The 27,412-nt window shown below is 45.9% G+C and overlaps 1 protein-coding gene across 1 annotated transcript in view; it reads right to left on the reverse strand.

Moving 5' to 3' along the window:
* The window catches only part of LOC309552398 (uncharacterized protein), a 198,812-nt gene that overhangs the window by 105,092 nt on the left and 66,308 nt on the right, over positions 1 to 27,412 (reverse strand). The window contains exons 10-11 of the mRNA XM_082253341.1: positions 14,604 to 14,745; positions 6,994 to 7,177 (exon numbers count right to left, since the gene is read on the reverse strand). Coding sequence (XP_082109467.1) covers positions 6,994 to 7,177; positions 14,604 to 14,745 — 326 coding nt within the window. The remainder of the gene's footprint in view (positions 1 to 6,993; positions 7,178 to 14,603; positions 14,746 to 27,412) is intronic.

Consider the following 27,412-nt stretch of genomic DNA (forward strand, 5'->3'; position numbering starts at 1 on the left):
ATTTTAAACAGATCTTTTTGAACTCTATACTGATAACCTGTAAAGTGTTGCCGATGAAGATTTTTTTTTTTTTGGTACTGTAGTTTGTCGCCATTCCACAGGTGTGCACAAATGTAAAGCATGACATGTTAGATATCCATTTACTTGGCATATCAGCTTTTAGATTTTACCCAAAAATTGGGTATTCTACTGTGTGCACTAAAATGCATTAAAGTGCAATTCTTTCCAGAAATTTGCATTTTTAAAATGGCTGTGCTAATATTGTGCAACATCACAAAATTGCAACAAAAAACATTTTTCTGCATTGGGTCTTTGCTTTCAAAAATATATAATGTTTGGGGGTTCTGTTAATAGAAAAAAAAAAAAAACCACAAATCCAGATTTTAAGATGTGAGAAGACCAAGAAAGAGCTTTGAGGAAGAGGGTTCTCCCTTGAAACACATCAGCCTAGCCATCACGGACACCCATCTTGTGTCCTTACACCGTTGAAGTAATCTAGCAGTCCTTGATGCGACTACATTGTTTAGACATGTGTAATTACTACGTGCGTTTGAGTATAACACACGTAGTAATTACGCAAACGTTGGTCACGTTTTATTGTTTAAATATTTTTAATGGACTTACACTAGGTCGGTGTGCCACTCTCTTGTTTGCGTTGTCTTTTCTATACGTGAGAAGTGTCACACTTGGCCCCGCTTTAAGTGGGAAAAAAAAAAAAACCAGAGACACCATACAATATATTTTTTCACACCACCCTCCACCCCCGATTAGTCAGACTGGAATGTCCAAAACTAATCCAACTGAGGGGTGGGTAACAGCAATCAAATGCGGTTTAAAGGCCTATGAAACAAAAAGGCAACAGGGCATGATAAACACACCTGAACTTGTATTAGAGGAGGCTGCAACATCCAACTGTTAAAATTTAAACATGTGAACCAAAGACCAGATGGCAGCCCAATGTTGAAAACTATACACTTGAACAAGGACTTGTCTATCCCAACTGACAATGGTGGAGTGAGAGGCTTGACATTTTTGGGGGGGGGGGAAGGATAAAAAGGGAATCCGATTGCCAAAGTAATCTGTAGATGGGAGTACAACATCCAGACAGTTGAGAAAAATTTCCTTGGAATGTTTTGGACTAAAACACGTAGGGAGAATGTCCTGGTTAAGGTGCAAATACAAAAAATGCCTTAGAGAGGCAAGAGACCTCAGGATAACCTCATCCCTGTGTAACATGAAGTGTTTTCTACAGGGCAAGGCTACCAACTCAGACTTGCCTTGCAGAGACGAAAGAAATGAGGAAGGCATTTCAAAGTGGTCTTCCAGAGGAGTACCCCAAATTTGTTTAAACGGTGGCCACATAAAAGCGGACAGAACCAATGGAGATCGCAGGCAGGGGAAGTAATGTGAGCAATACCTTTCCCAAAAGTCTTTACAATAGATGAAGAGGCAAGCTGTATTAAAAAAAAAAAAAAACAGCCAAGGCCAAAATCTGCCCTATGATGGAGCGCAAACCAAAATGCTGGAGAAAGACAGAATTTATCCCACGTCCTCCTTTGCCTTACAGCAATCTGGCAGCGGAGCTTGCATTTGTCTTATTTACTGCCTTGTATATGCTACAGATTTATAAGTGCATTTACTTTAAATACACGGACTGGATTGTACTGCATGGAGATTCTTTTGTATCTTAATTGGGTCAGTGGATGACGCTGTGAGAATGAAGAAGTCTTTTGCTCTATATCAGGGATCTCCAAAATATGGCCATCCACCTGTTGCAGACCTACACATCCCAGGAAGCATTGTAAAACTGACTTTCACAGACATGACAAGGCATGATGGGAATTGCAGTTCCTGAACAACTGGAGGGCCTATAGTTATTAACCCCTGCTCTATATTAAAGTGGAAGTGGCAGCACTGAGGCGGTTGATGGGGCCATTATACATACAAATGCCTGATCGATCTCAGAGTTGCTAGATCTCTATAGTGCGTAAGCTGCTTGGTGTGGCACAAGCACTTTCACTATTTTTCTTTGCACAAGGAGCGCTCACTTTAAGGTCACGGCAGAGGTCATATTACTCTTGCAGCTGTGGCTCTGCACTGTCACATTGGACTTTTCACCTGTATGAATATCTGGACTTCATTTGCTCATAATTTACATTACTGATTATATATATTGAATTACAACTTCATTAGACCCATCAATAAGTGTATGATTTCCAAACGTTTTTCCTGATATAAAGTCTTTGGCACAAATGTTTAGGGTTTTGTGCATATGAATAGGTGCACTTTCATAAAGCAAAACAATTAAATAAATCTGGATGCAAACATTTGGAATATCTTAGGACCAGATAGGCAAGGCTGTCAATAGATAAGTGGAGGTGCACCCTTTTTGGGAGGAGTATATAAGGTATCAGACATTACAGTGTTTTGAGGTCCAATCCTTCTGGTGAAATTGAGAGCCAGGTTTGGACTTGGAAAACAAGGTGTGAGAAATAAGGGAAATATTTTTTGTCTCCCGTGTAAAAAAGGCACACCTGCATATGTGTTTAAATAAAGAGCTAAAGAGGCCGTGTCCACCAAAGGCATCCACACAAGACCAACCCTTGTGCCAAAGTATCCTTCACATATGCACTGACAGAAGACTTATCCTTGATATACAGTGTAATGCATGCACTAAGCCAAAGGTCTCCAAACTTTCAAAACAAAGGGCCAGTTTGCCCTTTAAACTTTAGGAGGGGGCCAGATTGTGGCCGTGGGAGTAGAAAATGTCCTGGATTCAGTGGGAGTAAATAAAAAAAACATTCCATCATTGGTATCAGTGGGAGGAATAGTAACCCTATTGTTGGTGTCAGTGGAAGGAATAGTGCCCCAAAGGAAAGCAAAGGGCCACATCTGCCCCTTGGGGCACTGTCTGGAGATCCCTGCACTAGGCCATCCACACAGGCTTACAGGTACCAGGTGTTTGATGAAAATCATTTGTCAAACTAAATCCAGTATCCCTAGTCATGAATTTGGACCAGACTGTTAGTCTGACAGACAAGGTTGCGACAATCATTTGCAAAGCCTGGCCTGCGAGTGAGAACAAGACCTTCCTTAAACAGGACCATGCAGGTGCACTATGTTGCATGGGTCTAGAGCCTGGCAACGCAATAAAAAAAAAATACAAAAGAAGGGAGGAAGAAGAGGCTACCCAGTCACTGACATTACCACACTGGAATGTATTCCAGACCAACCTCATTGTTAATCCTTCAGGGATCAGTGCACTAGCACATGGAACTTCCCACAGTTGACTCTCCCAACAGCCAAAGATGTTAAAGGACTAAGCCATATCCCAGTTTTCACCCTTCCAGCGGGCATAAGGCCCTATGGGGCCTTGAGTGACAAGGTTCCACTGCAAATGCACCACAGCACTGGGCTGTTAAAGCATTCTGTAGCCAACACCACAATGCACTACTTGCAAGGTGAGTTCCTGAAGTAACATTACAGGCTGGCCCTGCATCTTCTTTATAATGGGGTCTGGGTAAAGTCCCAAGGCACAGCCAAGTCAATCAATCTGGAAAGCTGCAAAAATGGGCACATTGGCTATTGTAGCAGCTATGACTCTTGCTGGAGGAGTCTTGATGAGAAAAGCAGAGAGAAGCAGTCCCTCATCGAAGCACACCAAAAAAAAAAAAAAAAAAAAAAAAGGACATGAGTGGGAAGGGTTATACAGGGCTTTCCTTACAATTTTGTTTACCAGTGTCCAATGCCAGTGGGGTTTGAGAGCTCACTGATGGTAGGAGTGAGCAGTAATGGCTGGGAGCATCCTTGCAGTGTCTTAGTAACAAGTAAGAAGGGATAATGCCTTTCTGGGAGTTTTTGGGCCAGGTTTCACAAACTGTAAATGTCCTTCACCTTGGCCATTTACTTTAGTCAAAGCTACACAGTTTATTTTTGATTTACAAGTGCCCTTTACCTGCATAGGTAGTTTTTTGATAAAACTGAAACATTTGTGAAACTTGCTGAAGAAGCCCAGTAGAAGGCTTAAAGCGTACAGGTGGGATGAGTCATTACCATGGATGTTTTTTTTTCATATGGGCCAGCAATGAGAGCTAATGACATGCATGGTTTTTGCATACGTTTGAGTATTTTTAATCCCTGTGTTAAGTTTAATATAAATATTCAAAGCAGAGAACACTATGGTTTTCTTTTACATTTTATGGCAGCACATGAATTATTGAGACCCTAGGAGGAGGTCAGCAAAACTCAGATACCCTGTGGAGGACTACCCCTGTAGCATCCCGAGAGATATCCTTACAGGCAGGCGATGACGACTCTGTAGTGGGGTTATCTGGAGGTGAGCAGGCATTTCAGCTGAGGGTGGTGGTCACCGAATTCACTTAAATAATATTTTAACTGTCACTTTGAATTTCACAGTGGTGGATTATATACACTGGGACTTTTGTTCAGTATTGGTTTTCAGTTTGTTCGTATGGATACTGGTTACGCTACACTGACAATTTATGCCGTTTTGTATTTTTGTAAAGAGGAACTAATTCTTTAAAAGGTTGATATGCTATGTTGTCATGTACACTATAAAAAAGTGTTTTAACATGAATCAAAAAAAAAAAATTGTGATGAAATAAAAAATAAAAAAACTATTATACAAATATTTAATTGTATGCTGTATATGTACAAATAGCGCCTGAAAGGTAGAACAGTCTAAAAATTAATCCTGTGATTTATAATTAAGAAATAAATCATGTGTATAAAAAACATAATTTAGATTTTTCATACAATGCTTGAAGACATAATTTATTAAAAAAACACCAGTTACCACGCAGCTATAAGCACAGATACATTACTGCACTCTGATCAATTCTGGTTCATTTATAACTCCTGCAGGAAGCATCAAAATGGTTTAAAGCCGGATTAAATCCAAAAGCAAACATATTGCAGTTTTCCAATTCTTAGATGTAATGTGTGACAAACCCAACCGGGACAGGGGCTTTTTGAGGGGACTGCAGGGTAGCCCCTTGCCTAATTACATGGTCCCTGAAATTTGAGGGTGCTCTATTCTTTTGGAGGTGTGTGCCTGGGGGCATTTGGAGTAGTTTTACTTCGTATTTAGGTCAATTTCTCCCCAAAACACACAGACTAAGAACTGGAGGACCCAAATACAGATTTAGGGCCTCTGTGCTGAATCCAGCATTGACTGCTTAAACCCCCTCCTAGACTCATTCTCCAAGTAGAAGATTATAATCCGCTCAAAACAACTGGATGCTGAGGACTCCTGCTGTTGTGTATTCGGTTTATTAATCACTTGCTGACCGCCCCACGCAGATCTACTGCGGCAGGGCGGCTCGGCTGCGAATAATCACGTAGATCTACTTGATTTTGTGCGTGCGCACTGCTGGAGCCACATTTCTGCTGTGATTAGACACAGTGGAAGCCAGACCGTGGGAGGAGCAGACTCGATCGCTGGTCTCCCGCGATCTTCGGGGATACTGACAGGAGAGCCGCCTGTCTATGTAAACAAAGCAGGTGGCTCTCCTGTCAGACAGGCACAGTGATATTGTGTGTCTCAGCTAAGCTGAAACACCGATCTCTGTGCGTCTTTCACAGAGGCCCCCCCAGTTAGTAAGTACAGTTCGGCTCACACTTAACCCTTTGATCACCCCCAGTATTAATCGCTTCCCTGCCAGTGTCATTTATACAGTAACAGTGCATAATATTTAGCACTGATCACTGTATTGGTGTCACTGGTCCCCAAAAAGTGTTAAGTGTCAGATTTGCCCGCCGCAATGTCCCAGTTCCACTAAAAATCGCTTATCGCCATCATTACTAATAAAAAACTAAAAAAAAAAAAAAAAATGAAAAATAAGACTCCAAAAATCTATCCCATAGTTTGTAAATGCTATAACTTGTGCGCAAACCAAATTTGTGTTTTTTGTTTACCGTAAATGTAGCAGAATACATATTGGCTTAAATTAATAAAATAAAGTGTGATTTAATAGTTTTATAGCAGAAAGTAATAAATTGTGTTTTCAAATTTGTCGCTCTTGTTTTTTTAGCGCAAAATCTAAAAACCGCAGGAGGTGATCAAATACCACCAAAAGAAAGCTCTATTTGTGGGGGGGGGAAAAAAAAAAAACACACATCAATTGTATTTGGGTACAGCGCGGCATGACCACGCAAATGTTAAACGCAGTTAATTGAGTAACCTATTGCTTATTTCGGTTTGTTTGTTGTCCTAATCCTCCTCATGCGATTAGTCTGGTGTCAACTTTACCTCACCATTGTAGGAGGTTTACCTCATTATGTAATATTTGTTCATGTGGGGACTGCCCCTGTTTTTGAAGTGTATACCAACCTATATGTCTGTTCAATAAAGTGATTCTATTGGTTTTACAACATCTTGTCTGTACAATGCTTGGAGTAAAGGGCTGGTCGTAGCAAATTGGTCTGCTGGAAGGGTTTGGAGGGCAGGATCACTGTTTGGCGGAGGCAACCATATAGGGTGCCATGGGGTCTGTCACATGATGGCTGTATTCGTTTCCTTTTTAAGGCTCTCTTCTGTTTTCATCTGGTGAGCCAGCAAATAAGTGTACTTTTCAACAGAAGAGCTCTTACAGTTACAGAGATGAGACAATTGGCAGGGGTAGTTCTAAAGATCAGCTTTAATGTAAAACCTTTATCCCAAGAGGAAAAAAAAAAAAAAAAAAAAAAGTTTGCTGTAAAACCATTATAAAAAGTATTAGCTAGAGTTCAGCTTCACTTTGTTACTGTATTTAAAATGTGCTAGTACTTCGAACACTCCCTTCCCCCCCAGACTGACAATGCTGCGCTCCAAAACGGATTCAGCCACCACATCTGATTGGCAAGCTTCAATATATTACATTTCTGGTTTTAGGTTTATTATTTTGAAAGCTTTTGAAATTTACATTAGAGCAATGCACCAAGGCAGGATGACAAATTCTGCACTATTAAAATTGTTAGACATGTCAGACTCACAGGAACAAAGAGGACACACCCCAGCAATGTGCCGGTCAGAGCAGACTTGACCACCTCTTCATAGCACTTGTTATCTTCTCGTGCCCCCTTAATCAGTGCAGTGATGTAGAAAGTCAGTTCAATGATTGAGCCAAACGTAGCATTTACCACAGCTCCCAGTGCAAAGTTGCTCTGAGCAGATATACTATATGATGCCATAAAATGACCAGAGAAAAAAAAAAAAAAGAAGGAAAACCAGTTAGATAACTGTAGCTAGAGAATATATGAAGCATAAACAATTTGCAAAAGTTATCCTGTAATTTAACAGCTGAAAAAAGTTAGTTGAAAAAACAAAAAAACCATATAAAAAGAAAACCTTCATTGAAGACATATGTAGGCTGCCACTATTGACCTCCTGAAAAGATGGCTGCCTGGTTGCTGCTGTGTTCAATTCCCAGAATCACTGACCTGGAACAAGTAAAGATAAAATTATCTGCTCTGCTTTTTTGTTCTGGCTCAGTGGCTAAAGTCAGCCAAGCAGCTAGCATTTTCAGAAGGACAGCAGTGACCATTTCCCTCAGTACAAGTTACTTTGAAGCCAAATATTTATATCAAACATACTGTACAAAAATAAGATGTCTGTAAAACTGAAAATTTTATCATTCTTTATTTTTTCCCCTTCTGTTTGGGATCAGGGCATAAACAACCTCAGCTGACCTACTTTTAAATGTCAGGGTTTAAGTGTTGAACTATAGGTACAACTTTTGTTTTCATCTTGGATCGAGCAAAGGAGGGTTATAACCCCTGTGGGTGGGGGGGGAGGGGGGGTGGGGTTTGTGCCATCTGTGTACAATTGCAGAATTTTCCCCTTCACTTCATGTCCCATAGCCAAACAGGGAGAGAGGAAATCCCTGCAAATTAAGGGAATTCCTTGGGGACCCCCAGGTCACCAGAATTGGTGTCCCTATTGAGACGTTTTCCCTGTTACTTTTCGGGGACAACTCGAAATTTGAGATTTTCTTTAAATTTCACTATCAATAGGGGAAAACAGGACAGATCGGAGAGAGTGAATCTCCTCAACAGGGCACAGACCCCAATAAAACAGACAAGCAAGCATTCTAATCCCTCTCTCCAGTCTATCCAAAACTTAAAAAACACATGGGTTTTCCGATCAAAATCGGTCTCAGTTCTCCAAGTGGATCTCATCAGAAGCTTCAGGCAAGTCTATGTGCAGGCAAATGTAAAAAAGGGTGTCCACTTACCTTCAAATCTGTTCAGGTAAAATGCATAAAAAAAAAAAAAAAAAAAAAAAAAAAGAGTCTGCGTCCTTTTCTGTTTCGAGAGTGACCCCCCCCCCCCACACACACACACCTTTCATTGAACAGGCCGCTAATGACATACATGGAGTCAGTGAGGTTAACTCTGTGCTTCTCTATGGAACGTGGGCAGATTATGGCAGGTGAGTAACTGGGGAAAGAATAAGTACGTACAAAAGGTGCTGTCCTGAAAATCAAATCACCTTGCCTCAGTACGTTAGCCTAGAGTAAACCAATTAAAGCAATGGGCTGCCTCTTTGGAGGATTTATTCAAATATTAAAAAGCCTTAATGGGTGGGTGTCCTAAGAAAGCATTTGCACAGAGAAAACCTTGGTTACTGCCCACATGTTATGCTGAGCCTCCATGATTGAAAGAATGAATCTGAGAAAGTTAATTGAAAGGCCAGGAACAACCAGGCTGGGGAGAAAAGTGCTAGATTGTGGTAGACTTCCTCCAGCCAGAAAAAGTGGTTTGCTCTGTTAGACATGCTGTAGCTTCTAATGCCCACAGTTAGCAACTTACAGTGTGCAGTAAAAACAGAGCATCACTTTCAATACAGTAGAAGAGCTTATACAACTGTGCAAGAGAAGGCAAGGCTAGATTTCAGCTTCAACACTTGACTCCAAGACTTAAACCCGTTTACTAGCCCCAAACCTAACCCTCCCTTCACCGCTAAAATTTCAAATGTTACCAAAGACTGGAAAATGCTGCACTAACCTTGGCACCAGAATTGGTCCAACACATAAGACCAAGTACTAAAGGAAGGTCACATGATCCATTCTCATGAAAATGGGTTCCTTCAGTCTCACGGAGCTATTGTGTTCTGACAGCGGGAGAGCTCCCCACCGTCAGGCACTGATTGAGTGAAAACTTTCCAACAGGCTGGTAGTATAGAAGCGGATTTAGAGATTGACCTCTGTACAACCAGGATACCCATAGATGGACTGAAATTTGGCAGGTCCCTGATGAACCAGCCAAATTTTGATCCGTCTATGGCCAGCATAAGTGGAGTTGGAACTCCTGTGCTAAATCTTGTTTTGTTGTTGCTACCATCCTATCAGATATAAAAAAATAAATAAAATCAAAGTGAGATCTAGATACACAACTACCAAAAAACAAAAATGAAAAAAAAAAAAAAAGAAGTGGCGTGGAGTGTCTCGGGGGGAGCCATATTGCGTACTCCCTGAATGAAAGTGCGAATAAAGGAATGCGTAGCTAACAGGCGTTGGAAATGTATAGCCAAAGCAGACACTCGGCCTTTGATAGTGCCCAAAGCCTAACCGCCGTTCAACCCCTTTTTGCAGAAAAGCCAAAACCCTAGCTACTGAAAACCAAAGAGGGTGCACCTTTAGTGATTCACACCATGAAATGTATGTTTTCACGTACGATGATAGATCTTCCTGGAAGTAGACTTCCTGGCCTTCACTAGTGTAGGAATCACACAGTCAGAAAGACCCCTATCTCTCAACACCTGGCTTTCAACAGCTAAACTGTTAAAGCCAGCCACTGTAAAGCAGGATGGAGGATCAGCCCTTGAGACAGCAGATCCTCCCTGAAAGGAAGTCTCCAAGAAGCATCGGCGACCAACCCTACCAAGTCTGTGTACCAACACCGACGAGGCCAGTCTGGGGCCACCAGAATCCCTTCCACCTCTGTCCTGCACAGAAGCCTTCGCAGGAGTTTCAGCGGAGGAAAGGCATAAAATCAGCCGATACTGACCCCCAAGGAGCCACCAGTGCGTCTGTGGAGTCGGCCAGAGGATCCCGAGACCTGGCTACGAACCTCTTAACCTTCTTGTTGGGATGAGAAGCAAACAGATTGACCTAGGGTGTCCCCTACCAGACACATGAGATGAAACACCTCCAGATGAGAACATTCGCCTTGAACACCCGACGACTCAGGTAATCCACTTGCCAGTTCTCCACACCTGGGATGTGCACAGCAGAGAGGGCCGGAACAAACTCTACTGCCCAAGTCAGAATCTTGGCCACCTCCTTGGCTGCCAAGACACTCTTGGTGCCCCCCTGATTGAAGACACAGCCGTGGCGTTGTCCGATTGAATCCAAACCAGACAGACATCCTCGCAGACAAGTCGTCCAGTGGCTCAAACAAAGCTTTACTGCTCTGAGCTCCAAAACATTGATCGGTAGTTTTGACTCCTACTGTCCAGGTTTCCCTGGGCACAGAGCTGTCCCAGCACCCCGCCGCAGCCTGGCAGGCGTCTGGTCACCACCGTCCAAAACGGCAGAAAAGACTTGCCCTGGCATAGTACTGGCGACTGAAGCCACAACAGAGCAGACTGTTGTGGCTCAACCAAATCAAGTTGTCCAAGGACTTCAGATCCTTGTTCGATCTGACAAGAATCTCCCTCTATAAAAGGTCTCATGTGAAACAGAACAAAAGGAACCGCCTTGAAGGTCGATACCATCAGACCCAAGGCCCACATGCAAATCTGCAGAGAGGACAGATTGTTTGCCAACAGCAACTGAATCGCCCCCTGCAACTTCTGCAGCTTGGCCAGAGGAAGAAAGACCCTCACCAAAGCTGAATCCATATTCAGGCCCAGATAATCCAGCCTCAAAGAAGGTATCAGGACAGATTTCTTAAAATTGATATTCCACCCGAAATCTTTAAAAAGATCGCAAATCGCGATCCCACCGCCGCACTAGCGGCATCACAAATCCCAATCCAGTACAAGACTAAGGAAAACCTACAGGGGACCCCAACCGCTCAGGAGGCTTGCTGGAAGCGTTCTGTGAAACTAAGTAAAAACGTTCTGACACAGGGTATAGAAACAAAAAAATGCCTGGGTCATTGCTAGATTAAATGTGCCATGCCTGCTGCCTGTCCAGCAATCTGGACCACAAGAAAATGGCCACCCCATGCATTCCTATGGGGAACTAACAGAAAATGGCTGCTCATACATCAATGGAAAATAATGAGCACAAATCCACAGCAAAATGGCGGCCCCAGACAAGTGGCATTGGAAGGTCCTTAAAAAGGCCCCATCAGCACAGTCACACCCCCCCCCCCCCCCGCCACGACCATAAGTTTACCGCCCCCCCACCCAAAGTAGGAACCCACTAGGGAAGAGAGGGGAAATAACTGGGGGGGGGGGCCTGGTATGTCGAAAAGGCCAGTGGAACCGAGGGATCTCCCGAGGCTCTAACCATTCCCAGGAGGGGGCCCACGTCCACCCAAGGAGTGGGTGCGGGGGCTGCCAGCCAGGTAGAAAGTTGCGGCGTTCCAGGTTGTCACGTCTCGGCAAGATGGTCCACTCGCGGGCTTGTCCCCCATCCATTAGGGCTCTGTCGTGGCGAGGCCTAGTGCTGGACTATAACCTGCTCACGCTCGCTGGCCAGGCTGGGAGACCTTAAGGATCTAGATTATCCAGTCCAAAACCTCAGCCGGCTGTTGCTTGTAGTTCTCCAGGAACTAAATAAAAATAATGTAATGTAAATAAAAATTACAAATCGCTATGTAAAAAAAGGGAAAATTTAAGACTGAAGTCCCAGCAGGGAACAAGGTCCTACTCCTAAACTAGGTAGAAACAAGCTGGAAGCTTTTTCCTGCCTAGCGTCCTATTCCTAATGGGAGGAGCATAATCCATTTGTCTAAGATATGGAGCTGCGTCTGTCAATGGACGATAAAGAAATCCATTTCTCTGATGTTCATTGACGAACACAGCTCCTTGTCTTGACCATTGGGTTATACTGCCTCCTACAGGGGTAGGGCACTAGGCAAGAAAAGGCTTGACTATGCCTATGGGGCAGTCCCAGGGGGGTATACTCCCACTCCCAGCTATAGGCACTATAGTTTTGTTACAAGCAGTACAAGAGTCAACTCCACAGAAGGGTGGGTGCTGTGTCCGTCAATGAACATCAGAAAAATGGATTTTACAGCAAGTTAAAAATCCCATTTTCTCTTTCGTTCATTGACGGACACCACTCCTTATCTTCTTGACCATTGGGATGTCCCAAAGCAGTGTCAAACATGAGGGGTAGGAACAGAAGGAAAAAAAAAAATCCCAAGGCTAAACCGTAGCCAACCAGGTAACATGGGGCTCAACCATAAACAACTGGAGCTCATCTGAAAAATACACCCTCAAAGAGGACCAGGTCCTCTAAACCGCAGTCTGCAAAACAATTGCGGCCAAAGGAAGCATCCGCAGGTGCCAACATCCACCTTCTAAAATGTTGTGATAGTGCACAGATGACCAGGTGGCCACCTTGCAAACCTGAATCACTGACGCCTGATTATGGAAGGCCCAGGAAGCACTAAGCGCCCGAGTCGAGTGCACCCTAACAGGGAAAGGAGGAATCTGATCCTTAATTGAATAGGCCTGAATCACTGTCTGATCCATCTGGAAATGGTCGCAGCAGAAGCAGCCAACCCTTTAAAGTCCATCCAAGTACAAATAGTGTGTCTGACTTCCTAAAACAAAATACTCCGTAGCTGCCAGGTACACCGATTTCCCAAACCACATCCAGGGAAAGCAAGGCAATTTCCTTAAGATGTTTAGGCCTGGGACAATAGGAAGGCAACACAATGTCTTCATTCAAATGGAAATCAGAGACAATCTTTGGAAGGAACGAAGGACAGGGACGGACGAAGAACCACCTTATCTCTGTTAAGTCCACAGTTTGTCTCTGTGACCAACAAGACAACGCCGCCGGCTCCAGCACCCTGCGCGCAGAGCTTCTGGGGACCCCAGGAGCTCTGAACATGCTCCCAGCAGAAAGTGGGGCCCTGGCAGGAACCTCCACCAGGTACAGCCCCTTCCCAAAAGTCTTGCATCCAGTCGCCAGGAAGTTTGGGGAAGTTTCACAGAAGTGGACTATGGCTGATGTCAGTGCTTCAAGAGCCACCACACACAGACGTATCCAGGACATGGGCTACAACTGTTGCATTCCTTGTGTCAAGCCACTCCTGAACTAGAGAACATCAGAAGATTCTTACCTGAGCTAAGGAGAATAAGGACTGGACTGTTGCTCAGTGATCCAAAGTCCTCTTTTCGGATGCAAGAAAATTTTGCATTTTATTTGGAAATCAAGTTCCCAGAGTCTGGAGGAAGAGTGGAAAGGCACGAAATCCAAGTTGCATGAGGTCTAGTGTGAAGTTTCCACAGTCAGTAATGATTTGGGGAGCCATGTCATCTGCTGGTGTTGGTCCACTATTTTATCAAGTCTAAAGTCAGCGCAGCCCTCTATGAGGCAATTCTAGAGCACTTCATGCTACCCTCTGCTGACCAGCTTTAGGGAGATGCAGATTTCATTTTCCAGCAGAACTTGGCACCTGCCCACACTGCCAAAAAGTACCAAAACCTGGTTTAATGATCATGGTATCACTGTTTGATTGGCCAGCAAACCTCGCCTGACCTAAACCCCATAGAGAATCTGAGATCTTGTTAAGAGGAAAAAGAGGACACCAGACCCAACAATGAAGACGAGCTGAAGTCTTGGGCTTCCATAACACCGCCGCAGTGCCACAGGCTGATCACCTCCATGCCAAGCCACATTGATCCAGTAATTCATGCAAAAGGATCCCCAACCAAGTATATAGAAAAATATCACTGTGTAACACATCTATACAATATAGGAGTTTCACTTTTTAAAAAGGACTTCCTCAAATTAACGTTTTGATGCTACTCATTTTTTGAGACGCACCATACATTTTATTTATGCTTTTAATTTTCTCAAATAGAAATAGGAGTTTTAGTTTCAGGGTCCATTCACACTAGCGCGACTTGTCAGGCGACTTGGTCGCCTGACAAGCCGCGGTGGGTCGCTCGCCATTGAATAGTACAGGACCCGTTCTAATAGGAGTGACACAAGTCGCTCCGACTTAGAAAAAGGGTCCTGTACTACTTTGGGGCGACCTGGAGGCGACTTGCATTGACTTTAATTATATGAAGTCCGTGCAAGTCGCGACTTCACAGGTCGCCCCACAAAATCCTGTCGCGGCAGTGTGAATAGGCTGTCAATGTTTTCTAAACCGAATTAAAAAGGGTAATAAATACAAACTGTAACAACATCTGTTCCAGAGCCCAACTTAACGTACTATAAACAAACATTCATTTACATTTATAAGTGTTGGTCATATACATCCCCACTTAAAAGCATACATTCGATATATCCAAATGAAAGAAAACATTTTAACTGTACCTACATTTAATTGTACCTACAATCCTGCTAAAAACAAAAGAAACATGGAAATGTGAATATAGTTCAATGAACACAACAGTAACGTCTGTAGTTCAAGTAATTATTGCTTTGTTATGCATATAGTATCATTTTCACATATACAGCCCTTACCTTGCAATTGCCATTCCAATATAGTAGGAAAGCGGCATTATGGAAAGCAGTGAGAGAGTAAATTTCACGGGCGAACTGGCATATTCATTCTGGATGTCAACATATCCAAGAACCAGTGACACAATTACCAATACAATTAAGTCTGTAAAAGCTGGTTAAGGAGATCGTTTTCCACTAGCCATGAAACCAAAGCCCTAGAAATCACACAATTCATTTATCTCCAGGTGTCTGTTGATTATAGCCCTGGATTAAAATTTTTCAAATCTTTAATATAGGCACCTGTTAGAAAAGTAGTATGTAAGATGCCACTGCAAATCGCCTTCTAAAAAAAGCTAGTTGCCTTGCCAACCCTAAAAACCTACCTCCAGAAAACGAATCTCTTCAGGGAAGCCTCCACCTAACTAAACTTTACTTTCTCCATCAACCCATCCACATATGGTCATTACCCTTTTGTACGATTTGCCCCTCTCTTTTAGATCAAACTCTCACAAGCAGGGTCCTCCTAAACTTCTTGTCTTGAACTGTACTGTGACAATAAAAAAAAAAAAAAAATTTTGCTATTCTTCTCTAGCCTGCATACCAGCTTCTGGTCAGTGATTCAAAGCATACTGAAACCAGTAATAGGCAACTGCCATTTTCATAATGATAGGTTTCCTTTTATCAAAGCTGTTAATATAGATAACTCACCTCATTTAAAAACAAGCATCAACTGCAAAACTGCCAAGAGCTGTTAGCCGCACAATTTATTTTATTTTTTTAAATTGCGATAGAAAAAAATAGATAGGAATTTGTGTATCCTGGAAAATGTGTTACCCGATAAGATTTTTGGTTACTCCATAAAGAGTACCTGTCACTGCCTATTGCTGTCATGTGACAGCAATAACTAAAAACAAAATTATCTACCCTGCTCAAAAAAATTAAAGGAACACTTTTTAATCAAAGTATAGCATCAAGTCAATTAAACTCAATATAGTGCTGACATCCTTTTAACAGCTTCCATACCGTGCCATAGTAAAATGACAACAGCAGGAAGTCTCCCCCGCGGGCGCGCAGCACGGCGATCGGGGGTGAGGCTCGTCCCTTGGACTGAGCCCAACCCCGATCACGGTAAACAGCCAATGAAATTGGCTGTTTACCACGTGATCGGCTGTGTCAATCACAGCCGATCACATGAGCAGCTCCAGCGCGAGCCGCTCGTTCCTTCCTCAATGCGCGCCCTGACGGGGGCGCGCAGCGCGGCGATCGGGGGCGAGGCTCGTCCCTCGGACAGAGCCCATCCCCGATATAGGTAAAGAGCCAATGAAATTGGCTTTTTACCACGTGACCAGCTGTGTCCAATCACAGCCGGTCACAAATGTCAACAGAGAACACGGTAACTAGCTGTCACTGTGTTCTCCTCCTCACACACTGATCCTGTGTGAGGAGGAGATTTTTGTAACCGCTAGTTACCAATTACAGTGCACCCCAAACACACCGATTGCCCCCCCCCCAATAAAGAGCACCCGTCACCAGCCCATCAGGTACTCGGGTACTCCGAGTAGCCGACACCGGAGTACCCGACACCGGAGTACCCGACACCGGAGTACCCGACACCTGCTCATCAGAGTACCTGACCCGTTCTAATAGGAGTGACAAGTCGCTCCGACTTAGAAAAAGGGTCCTGTACTACTTTGGGGGCGACCTGGAGGCGACTTGCATTGACTTCAATTATATGAAGTCCGTGCAAGTCGCGCCGAGGTCGCGGTGCACGCTGTTCACCGCGACTTCACAGGTCGCCCCACAAAATCCAGTAACTATTACAATACTTGCACGATTGGCGTGATGTGTGTTTTCTTAACAAATAAAGAATTTTTGGAACCGTCCACACTGAGGAGTCTTCTTCCCTCTATATCTTGAGCATATACAGGGGAAAGAACCACGGATCCCTATCTTTCACCAGGAGACCGGAATAGTTGTGACCAAAGCGTATATCGATTTCTGCTGGCGTACGCCACCCGGGAATCCAGAATCCACCACATCTGGTAAGTGGGAATTCTTACCACTCTACACCGAAGCAGAGGGTCACAACATTGCTGCACATATGTATGAATCGGCACCGGCACTTTTAAGAGTCACCTGAAAAGACTGTATTTGCACTATTTTTGTATCAGCACCACTGCAGCACGGACTCCATTCACTATTTATTTATGCACAATTGTTTTGCAGGACATTGTTTTTATCTGCACTATATATTGTTGTTTTTATCTGCACTATATATATTTAAAAAGTTTTAAAATAAGAGTTTTTTAGGTTGCAATCTTAAGAGCCATAGAGCTGTTTTTTTTTTCATTTATCAATTTGCACTATTTAGCAATCAATTATAGCACATTTGCACTTTATACTATTTTGAAGGAATAGGTATATACAAGGTGACATCTCACAGTTTATGTATTGCACTTTACAATATGTATTGCACTTTACAAAATTAATTACCTATGAATTTATTTTTCACAATAGCACTTTCCAATATTAATATATAGAGGTGGCGCAGTTTTTATTCACCTGTGCTCACACACATTAAACATACATACACATTATTTATAATATATATATATATATATATATATATATATATATATATATATATATATATATATATATATATATATATATATATATATATATATACACATACACACACACACACATATATATTATATATATATATATATATATACACATACATATACACACACACATACATATAGACACCCACACACTACATACATCCACACCCGCATGAACTGTTTTCATATATTCAGTTCACTATATTTTTGTGCAGCATTTTTGGTATTTTATTTGCACTGTGTAAAATAGTGGAGTGTTGCAGCAATTATATTATCACTTGGTTGCTCGTGGGATTTTCTTGATCGTTATGCTGCCTGTAACATCGTTCAGCATGAACGGTTTGGTGGTGGGAAGTGATGTCTGGGGGGGGGGGGGGCATATCCATGGAGGGACGCACAGGCCTCTACAGGCTAGACAAATGGCACCCTGACTCCCATTAGGTATCGGGATGAACCCTTGGGACCTATTGTCAGACCCTACGCTGTTGCAGTGGATCCTGGGTTCCTCCTCGTGCACGACAATGCCCGATCTCATGTGGCGAGAGTATGCAGCCAGTTCCTGGAAGATGAAGGAATGGATACCATTAAATGGCCTCCACCCTCGCCTGACCTAAATCCAATAGAACACCTTTGGGACATTGTGTTTTGGTCCATCCATCACTGCCAGGGTGCACCTCTGTTCATGAGTTCAGTGATGCCCTGGTCTAGATTTGGAATGAAATACCCCAGGACCCCATCCATCATCTCATTAGGCACATGCCCAGACTTTGTCAGGCATGCATACAAGCATGTGGGGTCCATACAAACTACTGAGTACCATTGAGTTGCTGCAATGAAGTTTCAGCAAAATGGACTAGCCTGCTGCATCTTTTTTTTTACTTTGATTTTAGCTCTATAGTTCCTAACACATTACCCAGTCCATATCACTACAGTTATCTAGCATATTTTTACCCATTAAGATCTGATGCGTTTTCAAAGTACATGTACAGTATCTCACAAAAGTGAGTACACCCCTCACATTTTTGTAAATATTTTATTATTATATCTTTTTATGCGACAACATTGAAGAAATTACACTTTGCTACAATGTACAGCTTGTATAACAGTGTACATTGGCTGTCCCCTCAATATAACAAAGCCATTAAGGTCTAAACCGTTGGCAACAAAAGTGAGTACACCCCTAAGTGAACATGTCCAAATTGGGCCCAATTAGCCATTTTCTCTCCCCGGTATCATGTGACTCAGTGTTACAAGGTCACCGATGTGAAAGGGGAGCAGGTGTTTTAAAACTGGATTGTCTTACCGTAAAATCCTTTACTCTGATGATCACTGACACAGCAACATATCTTCATTAGTCAAATGGGTTACGCTGCGCTTCCTAGAGTAGAACACTAGGCAGAAAAGGGTTAAAGTTAACTTTCAGCTACACCCATGGGGCAGTCCCAGGTAGTATGCTCCCACTTCCTGCTTCTAGGATTCAGTTTTGTAACAAGCAGTGTCAGAAGAATACGTAACCCAACTCCAAAGGGGGGGTGCTGTGTCCATCAATGACCATCAGAGAAAAGGATTTTACGGTAAGACAAAATCCAGTTTTTGCTTTCGTTCATTGACTGACACAGAAACATCTTTGTCAACTGGGATGTCCCAAAAGAATAGCATGAGGGGTGGGAAATGAACACAGCATGAACAATTCCCAACAGGCTAAACATAGCCAACCAGGTAACCAAGGAGCTCAACAGGAAACTGGAGCTCACATAACACCCTCAAAAGGCAGAAGGCAGAAGTCTCCGCCACTGCGGTCTGCAAAACCTTACGGCCAAAAGCAGCATCCGCAGATGCAAAAATATCCACTTTGTAAAACTTAGTGAACGTGTGTACATGAAAACCTGACAGCCTTAGGCTGACAGGGGCAAACTGACAGGGGCAAAGCACCACCTTGTCCCGATGAACCACAAGATAAGCGGCCGACAGTACAACGCAGCCAACTCCGAGACCCTGCGTGTCGAATTGCCACCAAAAAGGCCACTTTCTGCGACAAAGTAAAGGACAAAAATTGCAAAATAAGCCAGAAGAGGAAGAGGTGGGACTTCGGGTGATGCCAAAAATCATGTAATCAATAGGAACAGTGTTAAATAAAAAAAATTAAAGGTTAAAAAAATCCCCACAAAGTGGGACTTAAATGACAAACAGTTAAAAACAACCACATAAGCAATTAAACCCATGTAACACATCACAGCATGGGCGTGACAGTGTTACTACACAGCAGAGTACAGTTCCATTGGTTCTTGTACAAAGCACTCAAAGTCCCACCTTTTCCCCTTCTGGCCTATTTGGCAATTTTTGTCCATCAGGGACGGATATCTTTCATTGATATGGCCAACAGTTATATGGTTGCGAATAAAGGGTGCGAATAAAGGGAAGTAAAAGGTATTTCAGGAATATTCTGAATTTTTGAACCCGCACAAAATAGTTCAGGGCCTTGAGATCTAGGATAGGCCAAACCTTCCCTTCCTTCCTGGGGACCGTGAAGAGGTTGGAATAAAACCCCTGAAAACATTCCAACTTGGGAACAGGAACTATCACCCTTTTAGGACAACAAGTCCTGAACCGCTCCCAAAAGGCCTTGAAGGCGATCCTTGAACAGACGCAAATTTGAAGGGAAGAACCTTGGTGGGGGCAAGGACCGAAACTTGATCTTGTAACCGGACTGAACTAACTCGAGAACCCATTTGTCCTGGATGAATGAGAATCCATGGATCCGGAAAGAAACTAAGATGTCCCCCCATCCCTGGAACAGTTGAGGCTGTCCCTTCAGTCGGAGGAGGGCTTCTCCGTGAGGCCAGGGGAACCCGCCTTGGACTTAAACCACCCACCCCTGAGAAAGGTCAAGACGGTTTGGGCCTTTTGTTCTGCGACCCCGTGGGACGAAATGGCCGCTTGGGAGCTGAAAAGACCAGGCCACGTTTGCGGCAACATTCTTTACTCTTAGCAACCTGTGGGAGCAAGGTACTCTTGCCTCCTGTGAGACACTTAATGATCTCCATGGAGGCAAAACACACGATCACCCACAAAGGGGAGACCAAGGTAATAGCAAAAAACGGTCACAAAATTGAGCCGACCACGGTAAAAACTGAATTTTTGTAAAATCTTACCGTAAAATTCCTGAGTCCTGACAGTCGCTGCCCACTCATTCAGTCTTCACCAATAGGTATTGACCTTTTATCCATAGGAGCAAGCTAGGCATAAGACTTGTTAAAAACAAAGCAATTTACATAGACCCCTATGGGGGCTGTCCCACTGGTCCAATACCCCCCTGCTATCAGCATTCCCAACTCAGTTTGGTAGCAAGCAGTTCAAGTCCAAAAGAACCCCAATAGAGGGGAGGGGGCGGCAACTGTCCGAGGACTCAGAGAAAGGAATTTTACGGTAAGATTTTACAAAAATTCAAATTTTCTCTTGCGTCCTCTGACAGTCGCCGCCCACTCATTCAGTCTTCACCAATGGGATGTCCCAAAGCAGTGTAGACATGAGGGGTGGAAAACGTAACCATCACAAAGGCAACGCAGCACCGGAGTCAGAGAAAGGAACCTTACTCGAACAGAAAGCTAACCCCCCCGGGTAACAAAAAGGCTCAACTGGAGCAACAACCCAGGAAAGTAAATAAAGGGGGAAAAAAAAAAAAACAACCCCAAAAGCCAGGGACCCGTAAAACCAGGGTCCACTTAAGGCACTGCCGCACAGAGAACTTTGCGGCCAAAGGAGGCATCAGCTGATGCCAGAACATCAAGTTTGTAAAATTTGTAAAAGGTGTGCACCGGCGACCAAGTCGCAGCCTTGCACACCTGGACCACCAAAGCCTGATGCCGGAAGGCCCAGGATGCACTCACCGCTCTGGTAGAGTGCGCCTTCACAGGCGGAGCCCGGTCCCTAAGTGAATAGGCCTGTACAATCGTCTGCCTGATCCATTTTGAAATGGTTGCCACAGACGCAGCCATACCCTTCCGAGGTCCCTCAGGAAGGACAAAAAGAGAATCCAACTTCCTAAAGGATTCAGTGGACGACAGGTAAACCCTGATCGCCTGGACAACATCCAAGGAATGTAAAGCAAACTCCTTAGGATGCTTAGGATTCGCACAGATCGAAGGCAAAACAATGTCCTCATTAAGGTGAAAATCAGAAACCACCTTAGGAAGGAAGGACTGGTTAGGTCGCAAGACCACCTTATGCCGATGAACCACCAGGTAAGGGGAGCGGCAGGACAGGGCCGCCAACTCCGACACTCTGCGGGCAGAAGTGATCGCCACTAAAAAGGCAACCTTTTGCGTCAGCAGAGGCAAAGAAATTTCCCTGATGTTTTCAAAGGGAGGACGTTGCAAAACTGACTGAACCAAGTTCAAGTCCCAAGGAGGTAAAGGCGCCCTCCGAGGAGGGGCTAAATGACGCACACCTTGAATCAAAGGTGCGAATCAAAGATTTTGACGCTAAGGGGTGCTGGAAAAGGACAGCCAGTGCAGATATCTGGCCCTTAATCATGGTCAACGCAAGGCGCTGGTCCACACCAGTTTGCAGGAAAGCGAATACCCTCGCCACCGAGAGGAGCGAGGAGGGATGCCCCTGGATTCACACCAGGCAAAATAAGCCTTCCAGGTACGGTAATAGATCTTACCAGATGAGGCCTTCCTAGCCTTGAGCAGAGTAGGATTGACCTCCGATGAGACCCCTGTCTCTCAGCACCTGGCTTTCAACAGCCATGCCGTTAAAGCCAGCGACTGTAAAGCAGGATGGAAGATCGGTCCCTGAGACAGTAGATCGTCCCGTACCGGTAGCCGCCATGGAGGCTCGACGTCCAGTTGAATGATGTCCGCGTACCAGGACCGGCGCGGCCAGTCCAGGGCCACCAGAATCACCAACTTCGGTTCCGAGACCAACCTGAGATAGTCGGCTTGCCAATTCTCCACACCCAGAATGTGTACTGCTGAGATCGCCGGGACATGTGTCTCGGCCCAAGACAGAATGCTGGTCACTTCCTGGGCTGCCCGGGCACTCCTGGTGCCCCCTTGGTGATTGATGTAAGCCACCGCAGTGGCATTGTCCATCTGCACCTGAACAGGGCGGCCCCGAAGACGATCCGACCAATGGAGCAGGCACAGCCTGATCGCTCTCAGTTCCAAGATGTTTATCGGCAGGGAGGATTCCTCCACTGACAAAGTGCCTTGGGCAGACAGGATGCCCAGAACTCTACCCCAGCCCGACAGGCTGGCATCCGTGGTAATCACCGTCCACAACAGCCGGAAGGACTTCCCCCTCCGCTACGGCCGGAGACTGGAGCCACCACAGAAGATCCATTCTGGTTTGGCGACTCAAAGACACCCTCAAGTCCAAGGACTGAGGAAGCCTGTCCCATCTGGCCAGTATCACGCAAACGGTATCGCCTCGAAGGCTGACAACATCAACCCCAGGGACCGCATACAGGTCCTGAGCGACGAGAACTCGTTGTCCCTGAGGGACCTGACCTCGTCCTGCAGGGTCCGGAGCTTGTCCTCCGGCAGAAACACCTTTGCTTGGGCGGAGTCCAGGATCATCCTGTCCTCCGGCAGAAACACCTTCGCTTGGGCGGAGTCCAGGACAATCCCCAAATAGGGGAGACGAACCGAAGGAGACAAAGTCGACTTCTGAATGTTAATGGTCAACCCGAACTCCTGGAGCGTCTGAATCGTAGTGGACAGATCGCACAGCAGGCTCTGACTGACACTCGACCTTAACAGGAGATCGTCCAGATATCCCAAGATCGCAATGCCCTGTGCCCGTAACAGGGCCAAAACAGGAGCCAGTACTTTGGTAAACCCCCTCGGAGCCGAAGCGAGACTGAAAGGTAAAGCCACAAACTGATAGTGTACCTCCGCGATTGCGAACCGGAGGTACCTCGGATGACCCTCAAATATGGGGATGTGTAAATACGCATCCTTGAGGTCGATAAAAGCCATGAAATCTCCTGGACTCAAGGAGGCTACCACCGAGCGGAGCGATTCCATGCGGTTCAGAGCCTTCAAGTCCAGAATTGGACGCACCTTGCCCTCCTTTCTGGGCACAGTGAACAGATTCGAGTAAAACCCCCGAAATCTGTGCCGATGAGGCACCGGGATGATCACCACCCTGGGCGAGAAGATCCTGAACCGCCCGATCAAGATCTTGCAAACGATCTGGGGTCAAATGAAGATTTGAGGGAAAGAACCTGTCCGCGAAAGGAATTCGATCTTGTAACCCGATCGAATGATTTCCTGAACCCACCTGTCCGGAATTTCCGGAGCAGCCAAGGTTCGAGAAAACCGCGCAGACGTCCCCCCCACCCCTGGAACGGGTGAGGGCGTCCCGTCTGGGCGGACTGGGCCGCCGCTCCAGCCTGGGTGGCCTTCGACTTGCCCGCCCAAGGCTTCTTCTGGCCGCCATGACCTTTAAAGGGTTTTCCCTTGTCCTGTGCTTTGAAGGCACGAAAGGACCCCTGGTTCGGTTTAAAGGAAGGGCCCAGCTTACCGTGGAATAACTTACCCTTAGGATTCTGGGGCAGCAGAGTGCGCTTGCCCCCAGTGACTCCTTTAACCAATTTGTCCAGGGATTCCCCAAAAAGATGAATCCCCGCATAAGGGATGTCAGACACAGTCTTCCTGGAAGTCTGGTTAGCCGACCAGCTCTTCAGCCAAACCAGTCGACGGTTAAGCACCGTGACACCAGACAGGCGTGCGGCTAAAGGGGCCTCATCTAAGGCCGCGTCACACAGATACATAACCGCCTGACTAATCTGGTCCACCATCTCCAAGGTAGTAGTGGGGGCAGAGTCAGCCACGAGGGTGCGCCTAAGCACCTTGGTCCAGTCTACCACAGCCTGAGACACCATGACGGAGGCAAAAATAGGTTTCAGCAAGGAACCTGCCACCATATAGGCGTGGCAGGCGAGAGATTCCAACCTCCTATCCATAGGGTCCCTGAACACCGGAGAATCCTCAGTGGGAACCAGAGTGGCCCTGTTCAACCTGGACACCGTGTGATCCACTTTAGGGGCCACAGACCAGCACAAATCCGTAGGAGACGCAAAAGGGTAGCGGAGTTGAAACCGTTTTAGGCACCACAAAATTGCGCCATTGTTCATTCACAATTTCGTGAATCTCAGCGGGACAAGGAAACACCTGCGCCGCTTTTTGGGATCTGCGGGTCCCAAAAGAGGACCACTTACCCGGAGGGTTGGGCTCATCCTCCAAATGTAGTGTATCTTTCACAGCAGTAATCAGCGCAGACATAGCAGCGCGTTCTCTGGCCGTCCACGGGGGGGGGGGGGGGGGGGGGATTCATCCCCTCCTCGTCCTCCACCTCCCCTTCAAACAGGGAGGAATGAGACCCCTCAAGGGGTACACTATCTGTGGCAAGCATCTCAGATTCAGAAGCAGAAGAGTGAGAAAACTTAGGCCTTTTCCTAGAATCCCATTCAGCGATCAAAAGATCCACTTTGGACGCTAAAGTCGCAAGTGCAGCAGTAAGTGTAGACCATTCAGAGGAGCCTGAATCATCCACCAAAGCTGGGGGAAATTTGCTGTCCTGGGACTCCATAAAATAATTTTTATGGTGCTGGCCCTTTAAGCGCACGGTGGTCCCACCGCAATACACCGGTAGTAAGGACTACACTGAGAGACCCCTCAGGCAGGAAGAAGCTGATAGCCAGAGATATTCCCCACAAAAAACAGCAAGAGATATTCCCCACAAAAACAGCAAGAACAGACCCCACAAGTGTTACCACGCTGGCTGATGATCTCCTCTGTATGAGAAAGGAAGTGATGTCACACCGCATGAAGCTGAACAGGACTCCGGCTAAGGGAAAATGGCTGCCCACAGAAAGTAATGGGAGGCTCCGGGAACATGGCCACCGACATGTGCACAGAAGAACACATTGCCACACACAAGGCGGCGCCCGAAGGCGCCAAAACACACTACATAGAGAGCAGCATAAGTGCCCATAGTGAAGCCAAGCAGCTGCCCACACCTAAAATGGCGGACACGCGTTTTTGTTTTTTTTTTTTACACCGCAGCGGACCGCCCATGCATGTCTGCACCCAAACACACCACAACAGTGTCAACCAGGGTAGGGACCCCCACATTGCGGTCTAGACGCGCTAGAACCCCCGCAGGGATAGGGAGTAAGACAAGCCCCAGACATGAGGGGATACCACAGACCTAGCAGACTGCCATCCCCAGACAGGCCCCACACAGAACGTACTTACCGTACCAGATGGCGTGGGCGCCTCTTCGACGGGAAGCCTCCCACCCCAGGCGGTGGGGGTTGCCATCAGCCAAAAACGCAGTACTCTAGCAACGCACGGAACAGCAGTTGAGACGTCCAAGCAAGGTGGCCCCCTCGCTGGCTTACGTCCCTGAGGACAGAGACAGGTCGTTTGTGAGGCCAGGGCATATGCATAGCCTGCTAAACGCACAATGGCGGGCTGGGATTCCATAAGGCCCTCTGTCCTGGATCACCAGGACGACCAGTCCGACTCCCAGCTCCGCGAACGCTGTAGTCTTCCGAAGAACCAACTAACTAGGAGCAGGAACAAAATAAAAAGCTGGTAGTGCAAGAAAAAAAACACTTAGCATGAAATAAAAGTATAAAATAGAAGAAGGCTGAGACTGTAGCCCCAGCACAGGGAGAGCCTCTCTTACTACTAACTAGGCAAAAGACAAACTGAGTTGGGAATGCTGATAGCAGGGGGGTATTGGACCAGTGGGACAGCCCCCATAGGTGTGTCTATGTAAATTGCTTGTTTTTTAATAAGTCTTATGCCTAGCTTGCTCCTATGGATAAGAGGTCGATACCCATTGGTGAAGACTGAATGAGTGGGCGGCGACTGTCAGAGGACGCAAGAGAAAATATGGCGTACCAGCGCTTCAGCCTTCCTATCCATAGGATCCTTAAAGGACAGAGTGGCCTCCACAGGCAATAATGTGGCTTTATTCAACCTTGAAACCTGGGAGTCCACCGCCGGTGGTACCGTCAGTTTCTTAACCAGGGACTCTTCAAAGGGATATCTCCTAGCGAAACGCTTAGGAATCCCAGCCATTCGTTTTGGGGAACCCCAGTGACTAGTGACAATCTCGTCAAAATAGGCAGGGAAGGGAAGAACTTTAGTCTGGAGGTCTGCGGATGTAAAACAGCACCGCGTCCGCTGCATCCTCCATTTTTAAAATTTCCCACACTGACACAATCAGTGTCTCTACCAGTGCTTTTTCCTGCACCGAGGTGGAGCAAGAGGAATCTTCCTCACTGTCAGAACACTCGAGATGTGTGGACGTGGACCCCGTGGCAGGCACATGCACCTCAGAATCGAGGAGACAGATGAAATAGAGGACAGCAGACACTTTAGCAGGTTTCCTTTGTAAAACCATGTCCACTTTTGACACCAAGGATGGTAGGGCCGCCATGGCAGAATGGGACCCCGAAGATCCCACCTCAGAGTGGGTCTGATGGTGAGACATGTTCGCCCGGCTCCATCCTGGTGCTGCAGTGGGAACACAATGAAAAGTTTTAACTGAGCTGTTTGAATATTAAAAACCCCAGCAATATTAGTGCCTGTGGGACTACAGGTCCCAGATGGCTGAAAATAGCTAGATCAGGCAGGGAGATACCGCCCCAGGACTCCCCACCACCCGTGTCTCCTCCGTATCAGGGAGAGAGCATAAGAGGCTGCCACTGCCTGTGATTAACTGAGGCTACTAGAAAATGGCCACCGCACATGCGCATCAGCTCCGGCGACGCCGAACTACGGGAAAATGGCCCCGCGCATGCACAGTAGCCCCAGCCTCCGCCGAGAGGCCCACATGGCACAACGTGTCGGCGCAAAAGACACCCGCCATCCCCACACAAGCCCACCCAGGACCCCCCTCCCTAGTTCTGTAAACACTCCCGGCCCCACACACACCAGGGCGACTAGCCGTAGAGACCCACCACACCCCATCCCATAAAGGAACCCCCCTGGACGCCCCCCTTTAGTGGGGAAGGTGGGGGAAAATGACCCCCTTAAGGTTAGTTAAAAACACTAGGAGGGCAGCTCACCTGAAAGACCGCCGACCCCGGGAGGTCCCGCATCAGCCCCTAACTTCCAGAGGCAGAAAGGGGGGGGGGGGTTACTCACCAACCATAGCAGACTCGGCAGGATTCACTCC

This window comes from Pelophylax lessonae (assembly GCF_965119305.1).
Source record: "Pelophylax lessonae genome assembly, chromosome: 4".
Classification (NCBI taxonomy): Eukaryota; Metazoa; Chordata; class Amphibia; order Anura; family Ranidae; genus Pelophylax; species Pelophylax lessonae.